General features: G+C 39.2%; 1 protein-coding gene across 3 annotated transcripts in view; it reads left to right on the forward strand.

Moving 5' to 3' along the window:
• Window positions 1-23,156, forward strand: part of LOC127657906 (four and a half LIM domains protein 3-like) — a 44,352-nt gene extending 21,196 nt beyond the window's left edge. For 2 of the 3 annotated variants that reach the window (XM_052146887.1, XM_052146888.1), the window contains exons 2-6: window positions 12,039-12,218; window positions 15,653-15,827; window positions 18,538-18,707; window positions 21,275-21,461; window positions 21,554-23,156. In XM_052146887.1, the coding sequence (XP_052002847.1) occupies window positions 12,063-12,218; window positions 15,653-15,827; window positions 18,538-18,707; window positions 21,275-21,461; window positions 21,554-21,705 (840 nt within the window). In that variant the 5' untranslated portion in view covers window positions 12,039-12,062 and the 3' untranslated portion in view covers window positions 21,706-23,156. Of the gene's footprint in view, window positions 1-11,851; window positions 11,900-12,038; window positions 12,219-15,652; window positions 15,828-18,537; window positions 18,708-21,274; window positions 21,462-21,553 lie in introns of those variants that run through there. The other variant, XM_052146886.1, reaches the window with a different exon arrangement.
• Window positions 23,157-23,854: the final 698 nt, after the last annotated feature.

The raw sequence follows: 23,854 nt of genomic DNA on the forward strand, positions 1-23,854 counted from the left end.
TGTCATTTTGGCTCTGTGAGATTTTTTTCCTTGGCTCTGTGCTGGCATGCTTGCTTTATTCGTTTCATTTATAGTTTTATCTTTCTCTCATCCACCATAGGGAATTAGATCTGGCAGTATTCGTAACTCATTTCCAAAACATATCACATTATATAATCTTATCTGGTCTGTTGAATTAGGAGTGGGCCAGTGTGGGGTTGTGATTTGTATGCTGTGGGAAGCAACCACCAACTGAGTTGGAGTAAAGATCTGTGTATGCAGCTGCTCCCAGTGTCTACTCCTAAACAACTCCCTCATTGTCTCTTTATGTCTGCTGATGTGTTTATTTTAGTGTGCGTTTTTGTGTGTGTGCATTCTCATTCTCAATTTTCCTGTCTTTCTCTTGCTATCTGCCGATGTACTTACTGAGTGTTACAAACAAACTGTCTTTGTTTGTGTAGCTGTCTCTGGATGCAGGGCAACTGGGAAATCTGAGAAATTGATGTGCAATGAATGGCTCATCTCTATTTATACGAGAACAGTTTAAGTAGAGTTAACAGAAGCTCAGAAGTCTGGAGATCAGCTGGTGAAAATGATGACTCTAACAATGCAGCTGACTGGATGTCACAATATGTCATTGTAAAACATGAAGTCAGCCTAGTTTTTGGTTGAATTTCCAAAAGCAGGAAAAACTCCATCAGACCAATATAACACAATATACAGTATGTGATATACACAATGCAACACATATGTGACAGGGCGAAGGGCGGGCCGGGTCATGATTTTACACACCCAGTCCCTTATCAGGCTAAGCAAGCCTCCAAGAGGGTTAGGCAAAGAGAGAATGTTTACGGGCAGCTGTCCGTCCTATGTGTGTGTTTGTGTCTTTTGGTTTCAGTTTTACATTGAAATATTATTTATATTGTCAAGCCGGTTCTCGACGACTCCTTTCCATTGTTCCCTTAATTTACTATTTATTTTAAGGAATTTCAGCTACCGTGTTAAGTAAAAAGAACCTCAACTTTTAAATTACATCTGAAGACTTCTTGTTCAGTTATATTCACTGCGCTGCCTTGCTTTTTTTAGCACAAGAACATACGTGTTTCTTCTCAGCAGTTGGAACTTGTGAGACTTGTTTTTTTTAAATTCCATGAGATGGAGATGTGAGAGCCGGCCACATGTGTGTGTAATGCCCATGCAGCTCACATGGTGAAGGTAGACGTCATTGCTGGATATTTTATTGCTCTGGTGAGCCAGAACACTATTTATATGTTGCCAAGGAGAAGAACCATAAACAAGATGATAAAAACAAGGATAATATCCTGGAAATTACTTCTAAAGGTAATTCATCCTGGCTGCTTCCCATCTATCAGAATCCCTCTCTGTCAGCTTGTCTGTGCCAGGGACAAAGAAAGTGGGAGGCAGAATCAGTCTGCTTCCTGTTGCATTGCTAATAAGATAAACTTTGTCTACTCTCAGTGTTCAAGTTTTATTCAGAAATACAATTGTCTTCCATAGGGTAGCATTAATCGATAGAGATAAAAAAAGAGACACTTTGAACTTTGTTCTTGTTCAATGTAATATTTCAGAAAAACTAAAATAAAACATCAATTTTGTCCTCAAATTACTTATATCTGGTTAAATCAGGGATATACTGTTTAAACAAAAACCATTTGCCTCTTAACTGATAATGCACAGCTGAAACATAACAATAAGTATGGAGTCACAGACACAGTTAAGACAGTAAACTGAAGATGCAGGTTTTACTCAGCCCTGCTGCAATATTTCAAAGGCTAGTCATGGCAGCCACAAATTGACGTGTCTGTTTTTTTTTAGGGTTGATTGTTTGCAGGTGTGGAGAATTGTTGCATGTGGTCATCACCAGGTGAACTTGCAACTGCTGCAGCTCTCATTCTGGTTAAAACAAACTTGCTGGATTAGTGCTTTTTCATTAATGAACATTGCGGTTCGAAGACTACCTAGGAACAGCTACTGTTAGCCAAATTAGCCCTATTCTCTCTCATGCTGTGCCTTGGTCATGGTGGAGACCCTTTAGCTCGGAATTAGAATGGGTTTAAATGCATTACTATGAGGTTACATGGAAGGAATCATGTATTTTATTATATGCTATGCCAAAATCATGTAATAATTGAATGCAATTATTTGTTAAAGGGAAAGTTCACCCAAAAAAATCATGTTTTCACCCCAATGTTGTTTTAATCCCATATGACTTTCTTTCTTCCTTGGAACACAAAAAGTAGATGTAAGGCTGAATGATAGCCTCGATCACCATTCATTTTCATTACATTTTGTTTCTATGCAATGAAAGTGAATGGTGACTCAAACAAAATAAACTGCCTCACATCTCCTTTTATGTTCTACCGAAGAAAGAAAGTCATACAGGTTTGAAACAGCATTAGAGCGACTAAATTATGAGAGTATCTCTTTAATCATATCTAGTAGTTAATTGTATGTAATTATCCAGAGATGAGGATCTGAGTGGAAAACTGTTCAACAAAGTGTAATATCAGAGTTGTTTCAGTTGCAGTAAATCAGTGGGTGCACAAACAATTCATTTCAAAGCAAAGCTCAAAATAGACTACACCAGTTTCATTGAATTTGCTCGATGTTGACATGAGAATGTAGGAGATAGCACCAAATAACTTGGAGACTAGACCTAACAAGCCAAACTCTAATGCCAACAATTGAACATAGCATTTGTGACTAGCTGAGAGAAGAGCAAACAAAGAAAGTGAGGAGGAAAGGCCTTGAACCCACACATTGCCTGCTGTGTCATGGTACCTGAAGGGAAATGACAATCTAACATCTTTGTTCCCACTGTTCTCCTTGTAGCCCATCAGCTCTGTCTGATCAGAATTAGATTTTTGGCAGAAACTTGAAAGATGTTGAGAAATATCTGTCAAATATTTTTGGAGTGGAAAAGTAGAGCAAGAGAGTGAAAACGACATTAAGAGATGTTTTAATTTCAAGATACACAATGGAATATTTCTCTATTAATTTTTCATTAGAAGTGGACAAAGGAGGATTATTGAGTCAGTACATTACAAAATCATGTTCTGGACCTTACCCAGTCTCACTGCAGTAAGCTTACAATAATCATTTACATTCAGAGCTGTCGGGTTTGATTTGGCAGGGAAATTCCGGCTTCCGGAAATGTTTTTGCATGTTTGCTTTGTGTCTGTGAAGAAAGGGTCTGGCAACAGATATTATACTTGCTATGATGACGTCTTATAGACTTTCTTCTTACTATCATTGAGACTGTGTAGTTGTGTAGCTAGTCAGAACCGCTCCAATATTGAGGTCACCTCAAACCGTCAGATTCATTCATGCTATGGAGCAGTACCAAAGCACAACTGGCATAATAAAATAAAATAAATTGTACAAGTAACTTGCAATATTGTTTCAAACACAGATAACAAAGGAGAGCCCAAAGTTCTGTAGTGCAGCTTTAAATTCATCCAAGGATCCCGTTGTTCAGTTCATTTAAACTTCAAATTCAGTTATGTATCAGTGCCCCCCCCACAAACTGAGTTTTTCGAAGGCAAATTTGGATGTATATTTATATTATATTTATGCATTTGGCAGACGCTTTTATCCAAAGCGACGTACAGAGCCCTTATTACGGGGACAATCCCCCCAGAGCAACCTGGAGTTAAGTGCCTTGCTCAAGGACACAATGGTGGTGGCTGTGGGGATCAAACCAGCGACCTTCTGTTTATCAGTTATGTGCTTTAGACCACTACAACACCACCACTCCAGATGTTACACACAATCTACCACAACAGCAATTATTCTAACCATTCTAAATTATTTGTCATGTTGGGGATGAAGTATTGTGCTCAAGAGCAATTTCCAGCAGTAGCATCAAAAGATATTTGATCAAGACAAGTGTTCCAGAGGCTAAAATCTCTCTGCTACATTGTTGAAAACCACTAGTGAAATTTAGTAGCCCACCCTTAGTCCAAGGAAATGGTTTACAAATGCCCCTTGTGTTTGCCAGACCACTTCTCTTGTGTCTTTTTATTTTCTGCCCTGCGTGGAGAAGAACGGGTCCAGACATCTGATGTGTAGTATTGCCAAGCCTCTTCAGCACTCCACTCTAATGGTAGGTCTGTTCTAGGAATATTCAGAGCTGGACTTTGCAGCTTTCAGACAAGGAATGTCCAAGCTTCAGATTTGTTGGGTGTTCAAGTTAGCATTGGTGCTATTTTAGTCTATATAAGTCTAAGAATTCATCCATCATATTTTATACAATATCCCAACATTTGCATCAAAATATGTGGATGGAAACCCAACAATTGAGAAAGCCAAAGTGTCATTGAAGACTTTACACATTGGGTTCTGTAATTTTCCTTGTGCAAAATCCATCCATCTATCCATTTTACAGATAAAGTTAAGGCCATAATTCTCCCATTTTTCCCCTCTGGTAGTCCCCTGTCAGTGCATATTATGGAACTATTGATATTCACCAGATCTTGGTTGTGGTCATGTGACTTTAGGTTGTAGATCTCAGACATCTTAAGTTAAGTCACTATTAGATATAGAGGTTTGATGACACATGGAAGACTGTGATGCAATGACCATATTTGGTAATAAATTCTACACTTTGTAGCCACTGTGAAAAAGAAGAGCAAGCAAGCTTGTGGGATTACGATTGTGTTTGTTTGTTTGTTCTTTGAGCAATAATACACTCACTGCTTCTGTCTTACTGTCCTACATTAGCCTCTAATCACCCCTCCCCCAACATTACCCCAACTTTATCCATCTTCCCCAAGGCTAAGAGGCTCTCTCCGCTCCTCTCATTTTCTCCTCATCCTCTCCTACTTTTAATGTAACAAATTTCTGAACACTTTTCACCAGTTCATAATTCACCAGTTCTTTCCCTTCTTCCTCTCTGATTTGTCTTTGGATTATTTTGCTTGAGACAACTCAAACCATACAAACCTCCTCTTGTTACCTTTTTTCTTCATCCCAGTCCAACACTTATACTGTCAGTTTCTATATTTGTATTCTCTGAAGCACTTACCAGCAAATACCACAGAAAAGTGAAGAAAAGACAGCCCTTCCTGCATTCTTTGGGCAATGACTCTCCAAAACCTACTTTGGCACTCTGGAGTCAACTGCATATTTCTGTCAATAGAAAGCAGATGTGAAACTGTAATGTATGGCAGTTTTTTTCTCTTTCTCTCACTACACAGAGAGAAATGTGTAGAAAAGTCATACATGGATGTAAATTCAGATTATAAATTAATCTAGATTTATTCGCACCTTTTCGGAATTTTCTTGGCAGTAGTTTGAGTACAAGCAGACTTGAAATGCAGATGCAATTATTGCTGTGCAAACACTATCAAAAAACTACCAAACCATTTGTTATCATCACTGTACCATTGAAGTGCCAATACTTCTTTGTAAGATGCATAAATTCAAAATAATAACTCTAAAATAAGTTCTAGACACAGTTCTACATAGTAACCACAAAAAAAAGAACATCTCACTAGAAAAATGTCATTGAAATTTTTTTCTTAAAAAAACTGTTTAAATTACAGATCTTCAGCTTGCTTGTATAGCAAGTGTGTTCATGTTCGCATTTGCTTAGCTGTGCCTTTGCCCTGGCTTTGGTTCATTGCCTCATTCATGCAAAGTAGTAATTTAGAAATTAATATTTGTTAAATATATGGGTTCCACCCTCCTCAGGGCTTGTAATGCTCATTTAGTGTTAAAGTACTGGGACTTTAGCTAGCGCCGCTGATACTAGCTTTGAGGCTTTGCTAATTGACTGCTCAGCCCTGCTTGTACTCTTTAATGACTGCTGTGCTAGCCTTCAGCAAAACCGTCTTGGCACAGATTTAGTCTGTAGTGTCAGACAACTAGAGGGAGACAGCCAGAAAGGGTCACACGAGGCCTTCATTGTTGTGGAAAGAGTGTTAGCTTCTGCCTTGGATGATGGTTTGCAGAAACATGCAAATCTCTGTATAGGCATGTGGTTTGTGGGGGGGATTTTCAGGGCATATAGTAACACCTCTTTGCTGTTTAAAAGCCAGCAAAATGACATACTTGTTAATGTTAGGTCCCGCAGCAGGTGCTCATTAATTTTCATTGATGTTTATGAAGTGAACCATCAGTAGCACGGGCTGTGCCATCCGTGTGTGGTGGCAGAAGGCTGTGTTTTAAGAAAATTACATGTTAGACCTGATGTATGTCTGTTTCTGTGGCCTGTTGCTGTCTTGCATCTGACATATAGCAACAACAACCAAAAACAGACCTGTAATTGATCAGCCAGACAAGAATATCTGGGAACATTCACCGAAAAATTATTTTAGTTTTTTTACAGAATTTTCATTTTTTTTTTAAAAAATGTTTTTTATTTTTTTTTACATTTGCTTGATTCTGGGGTTCCCAAAGTCAGACAGACTTGACAACTTTGAATTGCTCAAATTAAGAGCCGACAGGTTCCAGAGACAAGACGGAGACTCTTCCTGTCAAGATACCTTTGTGGCTGTCATAAAGTCACTGTATCTTTATCACTATAAAACAAGAAAAATGCAGTTGATAGGATGTACATATGAACTTGGTGCTGCATTTTAGGATTGGTTCTCGCCACATCAGATAAAGCAAATACGGCACAAAGAGGGAGGAAAGAGAGGTCGAGAGGGTCTTATCGGAGGAATCAGGGAGGCAGTTGACGATGAAGATGAGATAACTTCCGAAAACAAATCCAAACATTTGAACTCGCTCATTCACACATCAACTCTTTCAAAGCACTTGATGCACAGGAAAAAAGAACAACCTCTGTACACTGACATATTTGCTGTTGGGTCAATGATCAATAAGGAAATTCAAAATAAATTTTATATATATATATATATATATATATATATATATATATATATATATATATATATATATACATTTTTCTTTAAAAAAGATTTGCTTTTAAATATATATACTCAGGTGTATATTCAGGTTCTACAGAAGACAAATGTGCCCCTTTCCCTTTATTTAAACTGGTAGGTATTGGTCTTGACATCCATTCCTGTCAAATTCTTCAGTTTTTGATTGTGGAAAACGTGATTTTACATACAGTAGGTTGACTTTTCCTTTTTTGCCACTGGACATATTGTTCTGTTCACGGTGTGGATTTCTTGCCCTCAGATGATGTACTAAAGTGTCTGGTGTTCTATTTTCTGATGACTGTAAATCAGATGTAGGCTACAGCTATCATCTGCTGGGAGCTGCTCCAACAACAGACTTGTCACAGTGTTCATTGTCTCCCTGGTGATCCATCTCACACTCCCTCTGTCTTTGCCCCTATGATAAAAAATAAAAGAAAGAATTTCAGTGTAATATCATTACAGACATTTTCCAAAAGAGTGCACTATATATTAGGACCATGTATGTTATTGTCCAATAGAAGTGATTTAGATAATAGTCAATTTTTTTTTTATTTTTTATATTTATTATTTATAATAATATGAATTGGATATTTAATTGTGGATTTAGGATGTTAAATAGTTTAATTTAAACAATCTTATTCTTTCTGATTATCTTTGGATTACTTAAATAATATTTCAAGTTATTGGAAATAAAATAATGAAAAGTATTATCAGCTTACCAGTATCAGTCAGAATTTTCATATCTACTCTTTTCTCATCTCGAATGTCTTTTGCTCAACAACAGCGATGATTATATTTGACACAACACATATTATTTGACATAATTAATTTGCGCAATGGTATGCATGACACAGGACAAGATGTTTTTCCATTTCCTTGACAGGATTTTTATACAGTTATAACTGTATGTGACTAAATTAAAGTTAGAGTCAGATGAGTCATTGACGTTGGTGTGTTGCGTAATCGTAATGGTGAGGTGGCAAGTAGCCATTGCTTCCTGTTGCCCAGGCAGACGTTTTAACAGGCCGAGCTCTAGCTGGACCCCAGGAACAGGAAGGGCCGGGTCAGTTTCCCAGCGGGGGGGGCACAGGCAGACTGTTTAAAGTGAAGTGTGATGGGAGTTTGGCCAGAGGATTAGTTTTGTTCTCTGAGGAACAGTGCAGTGGGACTAGGATCTGTGTGAACATGCTGCCCATGCTCCTGCAGTCCTGCAGTCCTCCTCCTTTTTGATCTGGCCTCTCTGAAGTTAGACAAACATGCCATTGTGGCCTTGTCATTCCTCAAGAATCTTTCAGGCTGTTCTGAGAAAAAGGCCGCCATATCCTTCAGACACAGATAGGCTCAGAAGGCAACAAGATGGCCTGTGAGGGGGGCCTGGGAAGCTCAGTGAGTATTGACGCTGACTACCACCCCAGGAGTCACAAGTTTGAATCCAGGGTGTGCTGAGTGACTCCAGCCAGGTCTCCTAAGCAAATTGGCCCGGTTGCTAGGGAGGGTAGAGTCACATGGGGTAATCTCCTTGAGGTCGCGATTTAGTGATTCTCGCTCTCAGTAGGGAGCAGGGTAAGTTGTGCATGGATCACAGAGAGTAGCATGAGCCTCCACATGCAGAGTCTCTGCTGTGTCATGCACGACGAGCCACGTGATAAGATGCACGGATTGACGGTCTCAGAAGCAAAGGAAACCGAGACTTGTCCTCCGCCACCCGGATTGAGGTGAGTAACCGCGACACCACGAAGACCTACTAAGTAGTGGGAATTGGGCATTCCAAAGGGAGAAAAGGGGATCAAAATAAAAAAAAATTGTTTGGCCTGTGCCCACTGAAACAAATTTGGTATTTTCATGGAAACGTCTGTATACACATTCTGATGATTTGTCGCAAGAGAGTGACATGTTACAGACTAGATAAAATAAACAGAGCAGATGGGCCATAGTGTTTTGTTGGACATCCTCAGTCCTCAAGGACTGTCTTGTTCAGAGCTTTGGTATTCAAACTCCGTCCAGTTCATCTTGGTCACAAAACACTTTGCGTAAAAGACATGAAATTACTTCTTACAGCTTGAACTGCACTGTATCAATGGGTCTCTCAAAGTTATGTTCTAAATAAGCTGTTAGCCCTCAACCAAAGCCAACTCTGGCTTTTTAAGTAGAGGGAGAAGTCTTACTTCATTTTCCCAGCTTCTGGATTCAATCACTTCTGGACGTCAAGCCCTGGGGTCAGTGATGACATCATGCCCTCCTCCTTAAGAGCTTGTCCAAACTGCCCATTTACCGTTACATTTGAAGCTCTCACATGATGTTGTTGAAACAAAGCATAGAAAGGATGAAATAATAACCATCGCCTTTGACAAAATAAGTATTTAGATACCATTTGAGCTGGAACAATATTTCCCTTCGTACATTTGAAGGGATCAGGACTACCACATCTTTAATGTTTACCAGGAGGCAAGTTATTCTAGCTAAAGCTCACGTCTCCCCAGAGACCATAAACACACTTGTAGTCGGGCTGCAGAACCACCATTGTTGATGTTAGTCACTTAGTTGAACGATGAGGCCTTCTACGCTGTTGGTGATCATTCCTGGGGTCTGTAAATAGCCTGTCCTGTGTTTAGATGTATAATGTGAAATTTGGAATATGCTTGCCAAATAAAAGAGATCTGTCGACATTCATTATAAGCAATGTATTTGCTCCACATACATTTGAAAAGTGTTTATCAGACTCTGAGATGGATAAACCTCATAACTACTTTTTAAAACATACCACATTTAAGCTTTACATTATATATAGGAACCATTCTATATCTCTCACATGTCCAGTTTTTACATTGTTTCAACCTAACAAGTTGTACGGAAGTAAGAGCCATTAGCATAAATCAAGATGAAGGAAGTAAATGGCTACGGGGTGGATCCAGGTGTACCACACCTGCAAGGAAGTTGTCATTGGTCTTAAATGCAGACCCTAATTGATTGACATCATATTTGGTGCTGAGGTTAACGTGTACACAAGAAACAGAATCTTGATACCCTTGATGGGAAGGGAGATGGTTCATATTCCCTCAAACGCAGGTCTCTAATGATGTGTAACAGGGGCACCCTCAGGCCATGAGAGAATTTAACACTAGCACTCCCTAATTTACGAGCAGATCCAGGGCAAAGAAGCTTTTAGAGCACCTCTCAGCTAAGGGTAAGTGGTATCATTGTAGTTAAACAGTGTCATCTGATTATTTATGAAGCTTCGGGAGGTGCATTGCCCTTTTTTTTCTTAGCCTTTCACACCCACAATCATTTCGCCTTTTGTCATCCCAGGGAAAAGAGGAAAGATGAAACACTGTGGTTGATATCTTTCATCTTCCATCCCGTGATTACACACTCCCTCTGGGATTGTGTAAAACAGGGAGCGCAAATAGATTATTTCATTGGTGGCTGATTATTATTAGCTGGGTGGAAACTGATGCACTGGGTTTGCCTCTCCCAAGGAGGCCTAGCACTTATCATAAGGCTTTCCTCCAACGTCTCGGTAATGTTTTGGCAACCTGATATTAATAACAATATTATTTTTTGATGTATGCTCACGTTAAGGTAAGCTATTATTTTTGTATCAATGTTGGTTCACGTTTGTCCTGCTAAATGGTATTAATAATGTATTGTATATTGTGAATGTGGGGTATCCCTGCTGAAAAGACCAGCTAAAACCAGCTTGAGGTGGTTTCTGGTCTTAGCTGGATTAAGATTGATACACTGGTCTCCCAGCTTGGCCATACTGGTTTTCAGCTGATTTAGCTTGTTTCCCAGACTGGACAAGATGCCATTCAGATGCTTTAGTTGGTCAGCTAAGCCATCTGTGAATATGGGGTATCCCTGCTGAAAAGACCAGCTAAAACCAGCTTGAGGTGCTTTTCTGGTGATTTAGCTGGTCTCCCAGCCTGGCCATGCTGGTTTTCAACTGGTCTAGCTGGTCTGGTAGACTGAACAAGATAGGGGGATACCTTAGCTGGTTGATTTAAACCATTTGTGAATTTAGGATGCCCTTACAGAAAAGACCAGCTAAAACCAGATCAAGGTGGTTTTCTGATCTTAGCTGGTTTAAGATGGCTTTGCTGATATTCCAGTCCAGCCTTGCTGGTTTTCAACTGGTCTAGCTTGTTTTCTTGACTGGACAAGATGCCGTGTAGGTGGTTTAGCTGGTCAACTCAGCCATCTGCATATGTCGGGTATCTTTGCTAAAAAAGACCAGATAAAACCAGCTTGAGGTGCTTTTCTGGTCTCAGCTGGTTTAAGATGATTTGGCTGGTCTGGTCTAGGTTGGCTAAACCATCTCTGAATGTAGGTTGTCCTTGCTGAAAAGACCAGCTAAAACCAGCTTGAGGTGGACTTTTGGCCATGGTCTGGCCATGATGGTTTTCTGCTGGTCTAGTTTGTCTCCTAGATTGGAGAAGATGGCTTCCAGATGTTTAGCTGTGCGCCCAGCTCAGTGATAAGTGCCCAAAACCCTCTAAAAACATCAAACTAGACCTGTCTGACCAGTGGTGACCAGTTTGGTTGCCAGTTAAAACCAGCAAATCACCTTTTGCTGGTTTAGGCATTTTAATCAGGTATTATATTGAATGTGCTCAAAAAAAAGATTTGATGCAAGATATGAATTACAAAATAAAAAAACTAACTCATCGGCGTTCATCTGTACTTGTTCTTATCACTTTTGCTATACTGTAAACATTCTCTCTAGGTGGTCTGCACATCCAAGGCATAAATATTTTCTTCACAAATATTTGCTGTTGAAGAGCGCAAATCTGTGGCCCTCCAACAGAATGAGGCTGTTTTCCTGTCAAGAATACAGTGCTCCTTAAGTAAGCTGTGATCTTGCAAGCCTTTTATCTGCCACGTCACATGCAGCACAGAGTTGTGAGCTTGCTAAAATTGCAGCTTCCTCCCTTTCATTTCCCAGCTATCATCGCAGAGCCATAAAACTTAATAGGCATTTTTCACAATGCCTCATGAGGGAACTGTCTGTATGTGTTTGTTAGTGTCTCACACTCTTTTTTTTCCATTCTCTCTCTCTCACACACTCTCTTTCGGTCTCTCTCTCGCTCTGATGTAGCTGCAATTGAAAGCTCACCTCTTTGTGTGTATCTGTCTTGTGTGACACAGGGACTTACTCAGATCAAGAGCAACATGAGTGAGCGCTTTGATTGTGACAACTGCAAGGAGTCCCTATATGGCAGGAAGTACATCCAGGCGCAGGACAATCCTTACTGCATCCCCTGTTATGACAGCCTGTTTGCCAACACCTGTGATGAGTGCAAGGAGCTGATTGGCCACGATTCAAGGGTGAGTTAAATTGCTAATTCAAGAAAAATGAGAATGCATGTTCCAAAACCATATGGTTTTCTTTCTTTCTTTTATGGAACACAGACAAAGACATTAGGTAGAATGTTAAGCGATTGAATCGCACAAAAACACGTCCAGGTGAAATTTCACCCCAAAATCAAAATTGCTTTTTTTTAAAGCTGGTAAGTTTTTTTGTATTGTGACATAAATTATTATTTTCGAGACATTTAAATTCTTAAACACATTTTCCTCCAAAATTATTATTACTGCAATGTGTCTAGATGTTTATCTTTTGATAATTACGTTTCTAATTTGTTTCTACATTTCAGTATTGAGAATGTTCCATGTGATTCTTTTTTTGCATTACGGTAATGATAGTCTCATTACCACATTATATATTTTTTTTGTTGTCTGTAGCATTTATTGTCTTGAAAATTATTTAAATGACCATATTAAACATCTCAATGCTCCTTAAAACAGGCTTAATTTTCTTAAATTAAATTATAATTTCTTATTTCATTCTCTCGATGTTGGGTGAAATATGACCCGTACATGTGCTTGATATATTTCGTAAGATTCACTGAAGCTGCTCTTTCAGTACAATGAAAATAAGAAATTGTGTGTCTGATTCATTTTATACTGTATAAGACTTCATAAAATTTGTCCACTGTATGTAGCTTTGTACAGGAGCATTTCTGTGGTAAAAATGAGATAATCAATTACATGATGAAAACTTTTGGCTTTCAGACACTTTATTGTTTGTGGTTTCAGGCTAAAACAGACCGTTAAGCAGCTGTTTTGTGAGAGTCAGGGCCACAATGTTCAAACCCTAAGACAAAATATTAGCAATAAATTGTGATTTTAATCCTTCCAAATTCTGAGGACAAATGGAATCCGTTCTAAATTATATAAAAACCAAACAATGCTGTTCATTTAGCACAGTAGTAAACTCCCCACAGGATGTCGGGAGGCTGTTACTCTATGTCCATGTGCACACTGCACAAACAAAAAGTCTGAGGGCTTAATGACAATGAATGACAGATGCTAAATTTAAAGTCACTGTTTATCTTGGCCATTTTCAGCACAGCCATAAATTTTACACAAGCTGTCTTATTACTATGTGTTTGAATATTTTACATGAGGAGTGTTCTTTTTCTCCTCACACATAAAAACACACATTAATAACAAGACCCACATGTGCTAGTGTTTGTGAGGCAGCTCCAGTGCAATTATTTGAGTCTTAATCAGACATGTACTTGGGCTTGAGTAAAAATAAAAAAAGAGTATGTCAACCCGCCTGTTAAAACCATCATAAAGTTTAAATATTCCAATAGGCAGACAGTGAAACATTGCATCCTGCAGCCAGCATGTGACTAGTAAAACCTGATGAGTTAAAGCTGAAGGGTATCTCCACCACTAGCATCACTAAACAGAATTGCTAAAACTAAGTGAATGATTGACAGGTTTTTCTGAACTTATAGTCCCATCCCAAACTTTTGTCATTGGTTATCCAATGTCTCGTTGTTGTGCTGGTCAGGGTGCTCAAACAAACAAAGCAAAGTTTTGATAGTGCCAAAGAACCACAGTGTTTTCACCTTTTGGGCAAATCATCCTACAAATGGCTTACTTATAGTTGTACCCTGTCAAAAGCTACACTTAATTTTGTGCTTAATTCAGCGCTTTGGGAACGTCTTTAGGAGTGACCAGCTGTGAATATGTTTGCAACACGTCAATGAAATTGACTAGAACCTTTATAGCCTCTGTTGGTGACATCATCAGAATGCGCCAGTACCAGGAACTATAAATAGATGTGCCACAGGTGCATTGTCAGTTCTTTTGTCCTCAGACCACTCTGTGATGTGTTTGTGCTTCTCAAGCTCTCTCTTTTCTCTTCTGATAGGAGTTAGATTTGTCAGGCAGTGTGTAGAAACCTTTTCTTTGTCTGTGTTTCATTCTGTGTGGGAAAGACAAAAATTATAATAATGAGCAATCAACAAAGCAAACGGTGTGTGTTTCCACGCTTGCGTCCTATGGCTGAATCGGACACACACCAGTTTTGCTTTGTTTGTTTGGGAGAAGTGCACGCTGCTCTTGTGTTAAGACGAGTGTGAGCATTGTGATCTGTTCACAGTAAAGATGCTGCGTACTTGTCTCGCTTACTCCCAAGATCCAGCACTCACCATTCCATCGTGGGGCTCGCCTATGGATCTGGCAAAGCGAGAGACTGTTCCGTCCCTATCACTTGCTCTCTCTCCAGATCCAGCTGGTCCCTCGTGTGTTCTCGAAGCGCACTCCGGCGCCTCTTCGGTTCAAGAGGGGCACAAGGAATCTCTTGGGTCTGTGGACTTTGAGTTGCCTACATCTGAGCATTCCTCACGTGATGACAAAGCAGTTGAGGAATTACTCGAGGTGGTTACTCGTGTGGTGGCCAGATTACAGCTAAACTGGCCACCCGAACAAGAGACCCCCAAACTATCAAAACTAGAAGACAGATTTCTGTCTGGTGGCCAGGAGAAGGGAACACAAAATCAGTCTCTCCCCTTCTTTGAAGAACTCCATTATGAGTTATCTACTCCCGTATCTTTGTGCCTAGAATACTTCCCGTATCTTTGTGCCTTCGACATCGACATATTCGACTATTGTCATGGGGGCCGTAACAGGGGGGCAGCCACCACAAAACAGACATTTCACATTGGGTGAGGGATGCTATTGCCCTTGCCTATGAGGCACGCTTCTTCTAAAAACTTTGCTGTGGGGTTCCCCTTTGCAGCATGTTTGTAATGCGGCAGGCTGGTCCTCTCACACATTCATAAGATTTTGACAGTTTGGATGTTCATGCCACTCCAGGCTCTCACGTCATTGAGTCAACATCACAAACTCATGTCTGAGACCTTTCACGTTGTTGTGAGCACAAACTACACAACCTTAAGGGGTCCAGACACCCACAGTGTGGCGGCGTGGGTATTTTAGTTTCCAAAGCGCTGAATCAAGTGAAGCATTAAGTGTAGCTTTTGACAGGGAAGATCTTGGATTACTTGACTGTAACCCTTGTTCCCTGAAAAAGCGAATCGAGATGCTGCGCTTCATTGCTGCACTGAGGATGTCCCATGACTGCTCTTGAGACAAATATACCTGACGATGTACCTATGGCACATCTATTTATAGCTCCTGGTACTGGTGCATTCTGAAGATGTCATCAACAGAGGCTATAAAGGTTCTAGTCAATTTCATTGACGTGTTGCACACATATTCACAGCTGGTCACCCCTAAAGGCGTTCCCAAGCACTGAATCAAGCGCAGCATCTCGTTCTGCTTTTCCAGGGAACAAAGGTTACAGTCAAGTAACCTGAGACGTTTCTGCATAATAAGCTGTGATAGGAGAAAGTATTTTACCTTCAAAAAAGTAACACATGTATTGTGTCCCTGTGCATCAGGAGCTGTTTTACGAGGACCGTCACTACCACGAGCACTGCTTCCGCTGTTTCCGCTGTGACCGTTCATTGGCAGATGAGCCCTTTACCAGCCAGGATGATGCTCTTCTATGCAATGACTGCTACTGCAATGAGTTCTCCTCCAAATGTGTGGCCTGTGATAAAACCGTCATGCCTGGTACGAATGACATCAGCATACCACAGTCAGTCTTAAGCTAAATCATGACAGTGCCGTCTTACTTACTTTTATTTATATTTATTCATTTAGCAGACACTTTTATCCAATGTGACTTCAAGGAATAGTTCACCCAAAAATGAAAATTCTATAATTTGCTCACTATCATGTTTTTCGGTACTTTTTTAAGTGAGGCACTGACCACTGCTATAGTATGAAAATCAGTGGTCACATCATTCTTTAAAATCCTTTCATAGTCCACAGAAGAAAGCCATATATTTTTTAAACAACATGAGGGTAAGTAAATGATGACAAAATGTTCATGTTTGGGTGAACTATTTAAAATGAGAAATGCATCCTAAGCATGCAGTCAAATGAGAAGTGCTGTAATTCAAAGTTCCAAAATAGCTCATAGAAGGCTAGAGATGAAAGTGAAGACAGTAGTAAAAGAACAATTTAAGAGGTTTTTTTGTTCATTCTTCATAATCAAATCGTGCATTAACAAGATTAAGACAAATGCTTGCTGAAAAGATGTGCCTTAAGACGTTTCTTGAAAGTTGCAAACTGTTGTGTTCAGACTGGCCTCAAGTCTGTCCTTTCTAGTGCCTTCACACCTTGGCACTCAATCCTGTTGTGTAAGACTACAAGTCTTTACACCGTATTCAAAGAGACAGCAACTCAGGACTGCAGGTATACAGGTAACATTATTATCACAAACATGAAAGAGCTAGGAAATCAGGAGAAGAGGGGGAAAAGTTGAAAATGTTCTGCCAAAGTAAATCAAATGTACCAACAGCATGACTTGGAAAGGGAGAGAGAGCAGTGAGTTCCTGGTTAGATGTATCAAAATAATTACCAGTTTGCCTGGCTTGCTGTCTCTCAGCCAAATCATAGTGTATGGCTGCCATCCAAGCCTCTGATGATAGGAGTAGATAAGCCAGTAAACTATTTCAGCAGGGCTGCATCAGCCTGAAAAGTAGTTAAAGGTCCAAGAGTTATTCCATATGATGTTTTATCCTATTGACGTTAAATGATTTGTGACTGTTATTTGTCTCACAATTTACTCACCCTCATGTTGTTCCAAACCTGTATGATTTTCTTTTGTGGAACACAAATGGAGAAATTTTAAAGAATTTTTAATGAAAAAGCATATTATGACCAGGGACTGTAAAGGTCCAAAAAGTACAAATTAGCACCATAAAAGTAGTCCATCCAAGTCTTCTGAAGCTATATGACCTAACAGGCCAAAAGTTGTGGCTATCAAACCTAAATGGCTCAGCTGTTGGCCATGTAATTTAAAAAATTGGCAAGCTTGTATTTATTTACAGTGACCTCAATATATTTAGAAAATATTTGGACACTGAAGCCACGCTTAAAAGTATGAATGTCATTTTAATTTGATAAAAAAATATGTCAAACCAAGTATCTGCTATTTTAAGGAAAGACAGCAAGCACACTATTGAAGCGAAACATTCCACTAATACAATGTTTGATCGGTTTTAAATTTTAAAAAAATGTAACTGTTCAAAATTAAGAAACATTTTAAGAAAACCTTTCGTATTTCTTCAGAAGACTTGGAATATATTGCATGAATCAACTATTATGGTACTTTAATGGTGCTTTTTAGAGCTCTTGGTTACTGTATACTTTTAATGTATGAAAAAGAGCAACATGAAATGTTTCAGGATTTGTACTTGTGTGCTCAGCAAAAGAAATCGTCATACAAGTTTGGGACCTACATGGAGGTGAGTAAATGATAACAGAATTTTCATTTTGGGGAGAGTTATTCCTTTAAAGTGAAAGGTCCCAGAGCCGGTGCACAAATCAATTTCCATTGAGTTGTGATTGAACAATTGCATAACTGATTGTTACTAAGTAACCTGTCCTAAAACAAACATGGTGTATCATGTTATTTGCTTCCCAGTTTTAAGAATATTTAAAGTCATTTAATTCAGTGTCTTTAATTCAATTCAGTATCACAATTTGGCTTTGATAGCGATACGTTTTTTAACTATACAAAAACATTTATAGCAATCAATAACTCACAATATACCGTATACCTTGATGTCCAAGACCAGTAGGTTTTAAGCAGCCGTTGCAAAGCCAATATTTCTGGCCAAGATCCACCTTTTTTCACGCCAGAAAAAAATGCATGGAATTGATGGACCGGTGTGTACATTGTGCCATAACAAAGAATTATGTTTCACTATGAGAAAATGGATAAAAGAGATTTTCAGTTATTATATTTATTTTAGTTGTAAAGTTATAGATCTTGTGATAAAATGTTCTGAGATGTCTATATTAGGGGTTTTAAATCTGGGGTTCCGGGGGGCCACAAGAGGGTGCTATAAGCTCCAGGGAAAATGTCAAAGAAAATCATTTTAAAAACAAATAAAAATAATAATTAAAAAGTAAAGGTTAAGCAAATTTGACATAATTCTAAGGAGTACAACAATGTTCAAGTGGATTTAAATATTTTGAAAAGGGGTCTTTTGCAAGGGAATCCTCATATTTGGGGGAAAACCACTACTCTAAATGGTTGTAAAATAGAAGACTTTTTTAATTGTTTGTTTAAAAAGTTAACCCTCTCTCTCTCTCTCTCTCTCTCTCTCTCTCTCTCTCTCTCTCTCTCTCTCTCTCTCTCTCTCTCTCTCTCTCTCTCTCTCTCTCACTTCCCTCTCTCTCTTTCCTCTCTCTCTTTCCTCTCTCCCAGGCACCAGGAAGCTAGAGTATGCTGGCTCCACATGGCATGAGGGCTGTTTCATTTGCAAAAGCTGTCAACAGCCAATCGGCTCCAAGTCCTTTGTCCCAGATAAAGATGAACACTACTGCGTACCCTGTTATGAGAACAAGTTTGCACCACGCTGTACTCAATGCAAACAGGTTAATGGGACTACACACTGCTTCTCCCTCTGTAATACGTAACCATGTGTTCTTCATCAGCCCACACACACACATTCCTCCACGAAAATCAGGATTTTGACCCCATTTCTCCTTCCTGTTGTATATCGGAATCTCTCATGCTGGTTACAGATTAACTCGGGTTGTCAATTTCACATCCTGTTTAGACAGACCAAAGTCTGTTTGGAGGTGGCAGTGTCTTGGCTCTACAGCTCAATAAAAATCAAACAAAAAATATTTATTGTCTAATACATCTTATGGATCATATGATCATTTGTACATTTGTAGCAGGTCTTAATGGAGCTCCTAATGCAAGTTCACAATGAGCATATTCACATCATCCCCACTAGTCATTATGATAAGGATACATAAACAGGCATTACCAACCTACATTCAACAATTCTTATAGTACCCCTCTTTTTTTATGTCTAGGAGAACAAAGAACCAGAACCAAGTCTCATGCTATAGTACTTAAGGATAGCAAGCTCTTCACCCACTTCCACATCCTTAACATACTTTATATGAATGTAATGTCAATTCCCATTTCCCACTGAAATTGTGAATTTCATTGTATTAGATAACAAAATATCAAACCAACATAATGTTAGTTTGCTATTAGAACTAAGAGAGCACATTTTAAGAGATAGTTCACCGTAAAATCTCTCTTAATTTGCTCATCCACATGCCATCCAAGATGTGAATGATTTTCTTTCTCCTGCTGAACACAAACAAACATTTTTAGAATATGTCAGCTCTGAAGCTCCAGAGGTGTATAGTAACTAAGTACAAATACTTAATTACTGTACTTAAGTACAGTTTTTTAATATTTATACTTTACTTGAGTATAAATATTTGTTTGGACTATTACTTTCAAATCACTACATTTTGAAGAGAAAATTTATACTTTTACTAGAATAAATTTCTCCAGACAATTTAGTTTCTAAAAAATAAAAGCTGCCATGAAGTCGGCTGGTGCGGGTCCTGATGCTGCGATACCACCTGCCTGATGGTAGATGTGAGAGCAGCCCATGTCTCGGGTGGATTGAGTCTCTGATGATCCTCCAAGCTTTTTTCACATACCGCCTGGTATATATGTCCTGGAGGGAGGGAAGCTTACCTCCGATGATGTGTCTGGCAGTTCGAACCACCCTTGGCAGGGCTTTGCGATTGAGGGCTGTTCTGTTGCCATACCAGGCAGTAATGCAGCCAGTCTGGATGCTCTCTACAGTGCTGGTGTAGAACCGTGTGAGGATGTGGTGGTTCATTCCAAACTTCCTCAGCCGTTTCAGGAAGAAGAGGCGCTGGTGAGCCTTCTTCACAACGGCCTTAGTGAAGACGGACCATGTGAGTTCCTCAGTGATGTGGACACGGAGGTATTTGAAGCTGCTGACTCTCTCCACCAGTGCTCCATTGATAGTGATGGGGCTGTGTTCTCTGTCTTTACTCCTTAAGTCCACTACAAGCTCCTTGGTCTTGCTGACGTAGAGGGAGAGGTTGTGCTCCTGACACCATAGTGTGCACCTCCTCTCTGTAGGCTGTTTCATCATTGTCAGTGATCAGATCTACCGCCGCTGTATCATCAGCAAACTTAATGATGGCATTGGAGCTATGTGTTGCCACACAGTCGTGTGTACAGGGAATACAGGAGTGGACTGAGAACACAGGCCTGCGGGGCTCCAGTGTTGAGGGTCAGTGATGAGATGTTGCAGCCCATTCTAGGAAGTCCAGGATCCAGCTGTACAATGAGTTGTTTAAGCCCAGAATCCAGAGTTTCTCATCAAGCTAATGGCACCCTAAGCCCTTGCCATCTTTCTCTGAATGCAGAATTTGGTGACGTAAGTTAGTGTAGACCGATGGGGTGCTAGTCAGCAAGTCCATGAGGGTGCATGAGTTTTAAAACTGTGCATTTGGGACAGACTTCTAGACTACAATCAGATGACACATTTTTATATACATGCAGTTTTACAATTTTTGTATTTTAAAAAGTCATGACATTGATAGGGTAAAAGAACACACTTTAATCTCACACGTGAATATTTGTATTTATTAAATAATTTCAAGCAACACTGACAATAAAGAATTAGATAATTTAATCAAGAACCTCTGAAAAACAAACCGCACATATAACTACAGCAACAAAACCCCATTGTTTATATATTCAGAGAAAAAATAAACATGATTTAGACACATGGGTGGTTACAGGCAGGTGCTTAAGACAGTATATGTGCCTGTGTTTCTTAAAATAGCTGCCTCTTGGTTTGATATGTTGTTATCTAATGAAGTTACATTCATACATTTAAGTTTGGCTTAATTTACAATTCTGTTTGGTGAGAAAAATTATTTGAACACTTACAGTAAGAAATTGTAAAGTTACATGGCCAACTGCTGAGCTATTTAGGTCATGTAGGAACAACAGAGGGTTGGTAAATGCCAAATCAATAATTGTGCATGTAATTTATTTTCCCACCAAGTTAATTGGTTTGGGTCATATTATATTATATATCAGAAGCACTTGCTTACAAGTTACGTTATGTCTTTGATGAATTCAGGCCTTAGCAAAAGGTGGTGTGACCTATAGGGATGAGCCATGGCATAAAGAGTGCTTCGTCTGCACAAGCTGTAAAATCCAGTTAGCTGGCCAACACTTCACTTCCCGTGACGACAGCCCATACTGCATCAAATGCTTTGGCAACCTGTATGCCAAGAAATGTGAAACTTGTAACAAACCCATCACAGGTAAGAGGAACATTGTAATTAATAAAAATACCAGTGAGACATTAAACCAGCTTAATGTTTTTGACGAAATTATTCAATCCTTTATGGTATAGGTTTTGGCGGAGGGAAGTACATCTCATTTGAGGACCGACAATGGCACCAGCACTGCTTCACCTGCTCTAGATGCTCTGTTTCCCTGGTGGGTGCCGGCTTCTTCCCCGAGAGAGACGAGATCCTCTGTCGCAGCTGCAACAGCAATCTATAAAACAGAACTCCCATATACACACGTTTCTTTATTATTACAAATACACATGCTTGCATATACATGCACACGTCTCTTATTTCCTCTCTCACGATACGCCCATGCTGAGAGAAACAGCAAATCACACAAAGCTCTCTAAGCCAAAATATTCAAACATAGAAGGCTCCACAAGCACAAATGCAAAACACTGGAGGATTTACCCACTGTTTACCAAGTACAGTTTGTTTTGGCAGAACAGGCTAGCTGGTTTCCAGTTGGATAAATGAGACTTAGATGCACCAAAGATTGGTTTTGAGATGTGAAAGCAATGCAGCAATGGGCCTTCGTAGTGCCTTCGACTCTTTTTTTTTTTTTTTTCATTACACAATCCAGAATCAACACTCCATAAATTTGTAGGTTTCTATGCAGAGATAAAAATATCACTTTTATTTCCTTGAGTCTGTCTACTAGTTTTCCCATCTTTGCTATTTTTCCTGGACAGCCAGAACAGTCATTTGGATGGTAAGAGCTATTAATGGGTTGATGTAGTGTTTGCAGCCTGTAAAAGATCCCTTTATAAACACCAGAAGGTCAGAAGGTTTGAGGTTCTGTTAAAGTGGCTGAAAACCTAGTAGTGTTCCAACTTATCTATGCCAAGCAAAGTGTAATAACAGGAGGGAATGAATTATTGGTTTTGTTTGCCTGGGTACATGTCAATGAGTTACACTTTGAGAAGCAGCGACTCAAAGTCAAAGATCTAAACATTAACACAACATGCAGTATGTGTCAATAAACCAGATGTTGAACAATGTAGTTAATTGAGCTCTTTTCCACTGAGGATTCGGCAGTGCTTGTTTTAGGGCGTTGTTTTCTTAGCAAAATGTGTCCTTTGCATCAAAATAAAATTCAATGCACATGCATTCAAACTAATGGAGTCTTCCACAAATGCATTGCAATAACTGTCAGAGAGGTTCAAAGATGTTTTTGAAAATGAAGTTTGATGTGCATTTTGTATACAGGTGGAAGACGGACTTGCATTTGCACTATGGCTTGAATTATCTGTAGAAGCACAAAAACTCCAAGATATAGCACGAATACACTGTATATACAGTACACAACATATGTACTATTCTTTGTTCATGTTCTATTCTTACATTTTTTTATATAATTAATTGTCTGCATTATGGCATCTACAGTCATCATTTCTTATTTGTTTACAAACATATGTCTTCTCTGTGTTAAGAGTGAATGAAAGATCAAAAAATGTATTACATTGGTGTCATTGTAAAAGGATAGTATGCATGTTGTCCGACTTTGTTCTTTTTATTCCAGTCCAGCTTAGACAATGATCATTGTTTATTTTTTATTGATGGCAATTTTACTAGTTTGACACTCAAAATACTTCTAAATGCATAACTATATATTTACTATAAGCTTTGAAACAGGAGATTTAACAGTTGGCTAATGATTCAAGCTTTGGATGAATTAATATTTTGGTAAAATATTAATTTCATTTTTTTCAATGTTTTTATAGATTGTTTGTGATTAAAAACAAATTATAAACTAATTAAATAATAATGTCATTTTTTCTAAGAATAGATTCCGCAGAAGCACCAAAAAGATATGTGTAAGTGAAATAAAAATACCATCTCGTTGATTCAGTTTAGGCGAAAGAATTTCAATTATATACCCAAGCGCCTACTACCCACAGAGGTCTTCAATCTTAGACTTATTTGGGGGTACCTTGTGCCTCTACATGTGTGTGCTAATGTGCTGAGTGTGCTATTTCTTCGCCTTGATGAGGTATAGGAACTCAAAACAAACACGCGGCCAAATCTGCTCCCTCTCAACACCATTGAAGGTCTTCCTCCCCTTCTCTTTTTCAGCTATTTCACCATAGAAGGAAATGGAAGAGAAGAGCGGGAGATGGTGGGGGAGGGGAGTGAGCCCTTATGGTGAAAGGAGGGAGAGCACATGGGAGAAAAAGGCTGAAAACTAAAATGAAACGAGGAGAAAGAGAGGGAAGTTTTTTGGAACCAGTCCATAACACTTCCATTTGGGGTTCAGTTACATATATAGTGCATAAATTTATGGGAAAAAAGAAAGGGCTAGTATAAGGCAATGGAGGAGGGTTAACAGAATCGTATGGTGTGGCAAAAATCTTGCTTATCGA

The sequence above is a fragment of the Xyrauchen texanus genome, chromosome 17 (genome assembly GCF_025860055.1).
Source record: "Xyrauchen texanus isolate HMW12.3.18 chromosome 17, RBS_HiC_50CHRs, whole genome shotgun sequence".
Lineage (NCBI taxonomy): Eukaryota > Metazoa > Chordata > Actinopteri > Cypriniformes > Catostomidae > Xyrauchen > Xyrauchen texanus.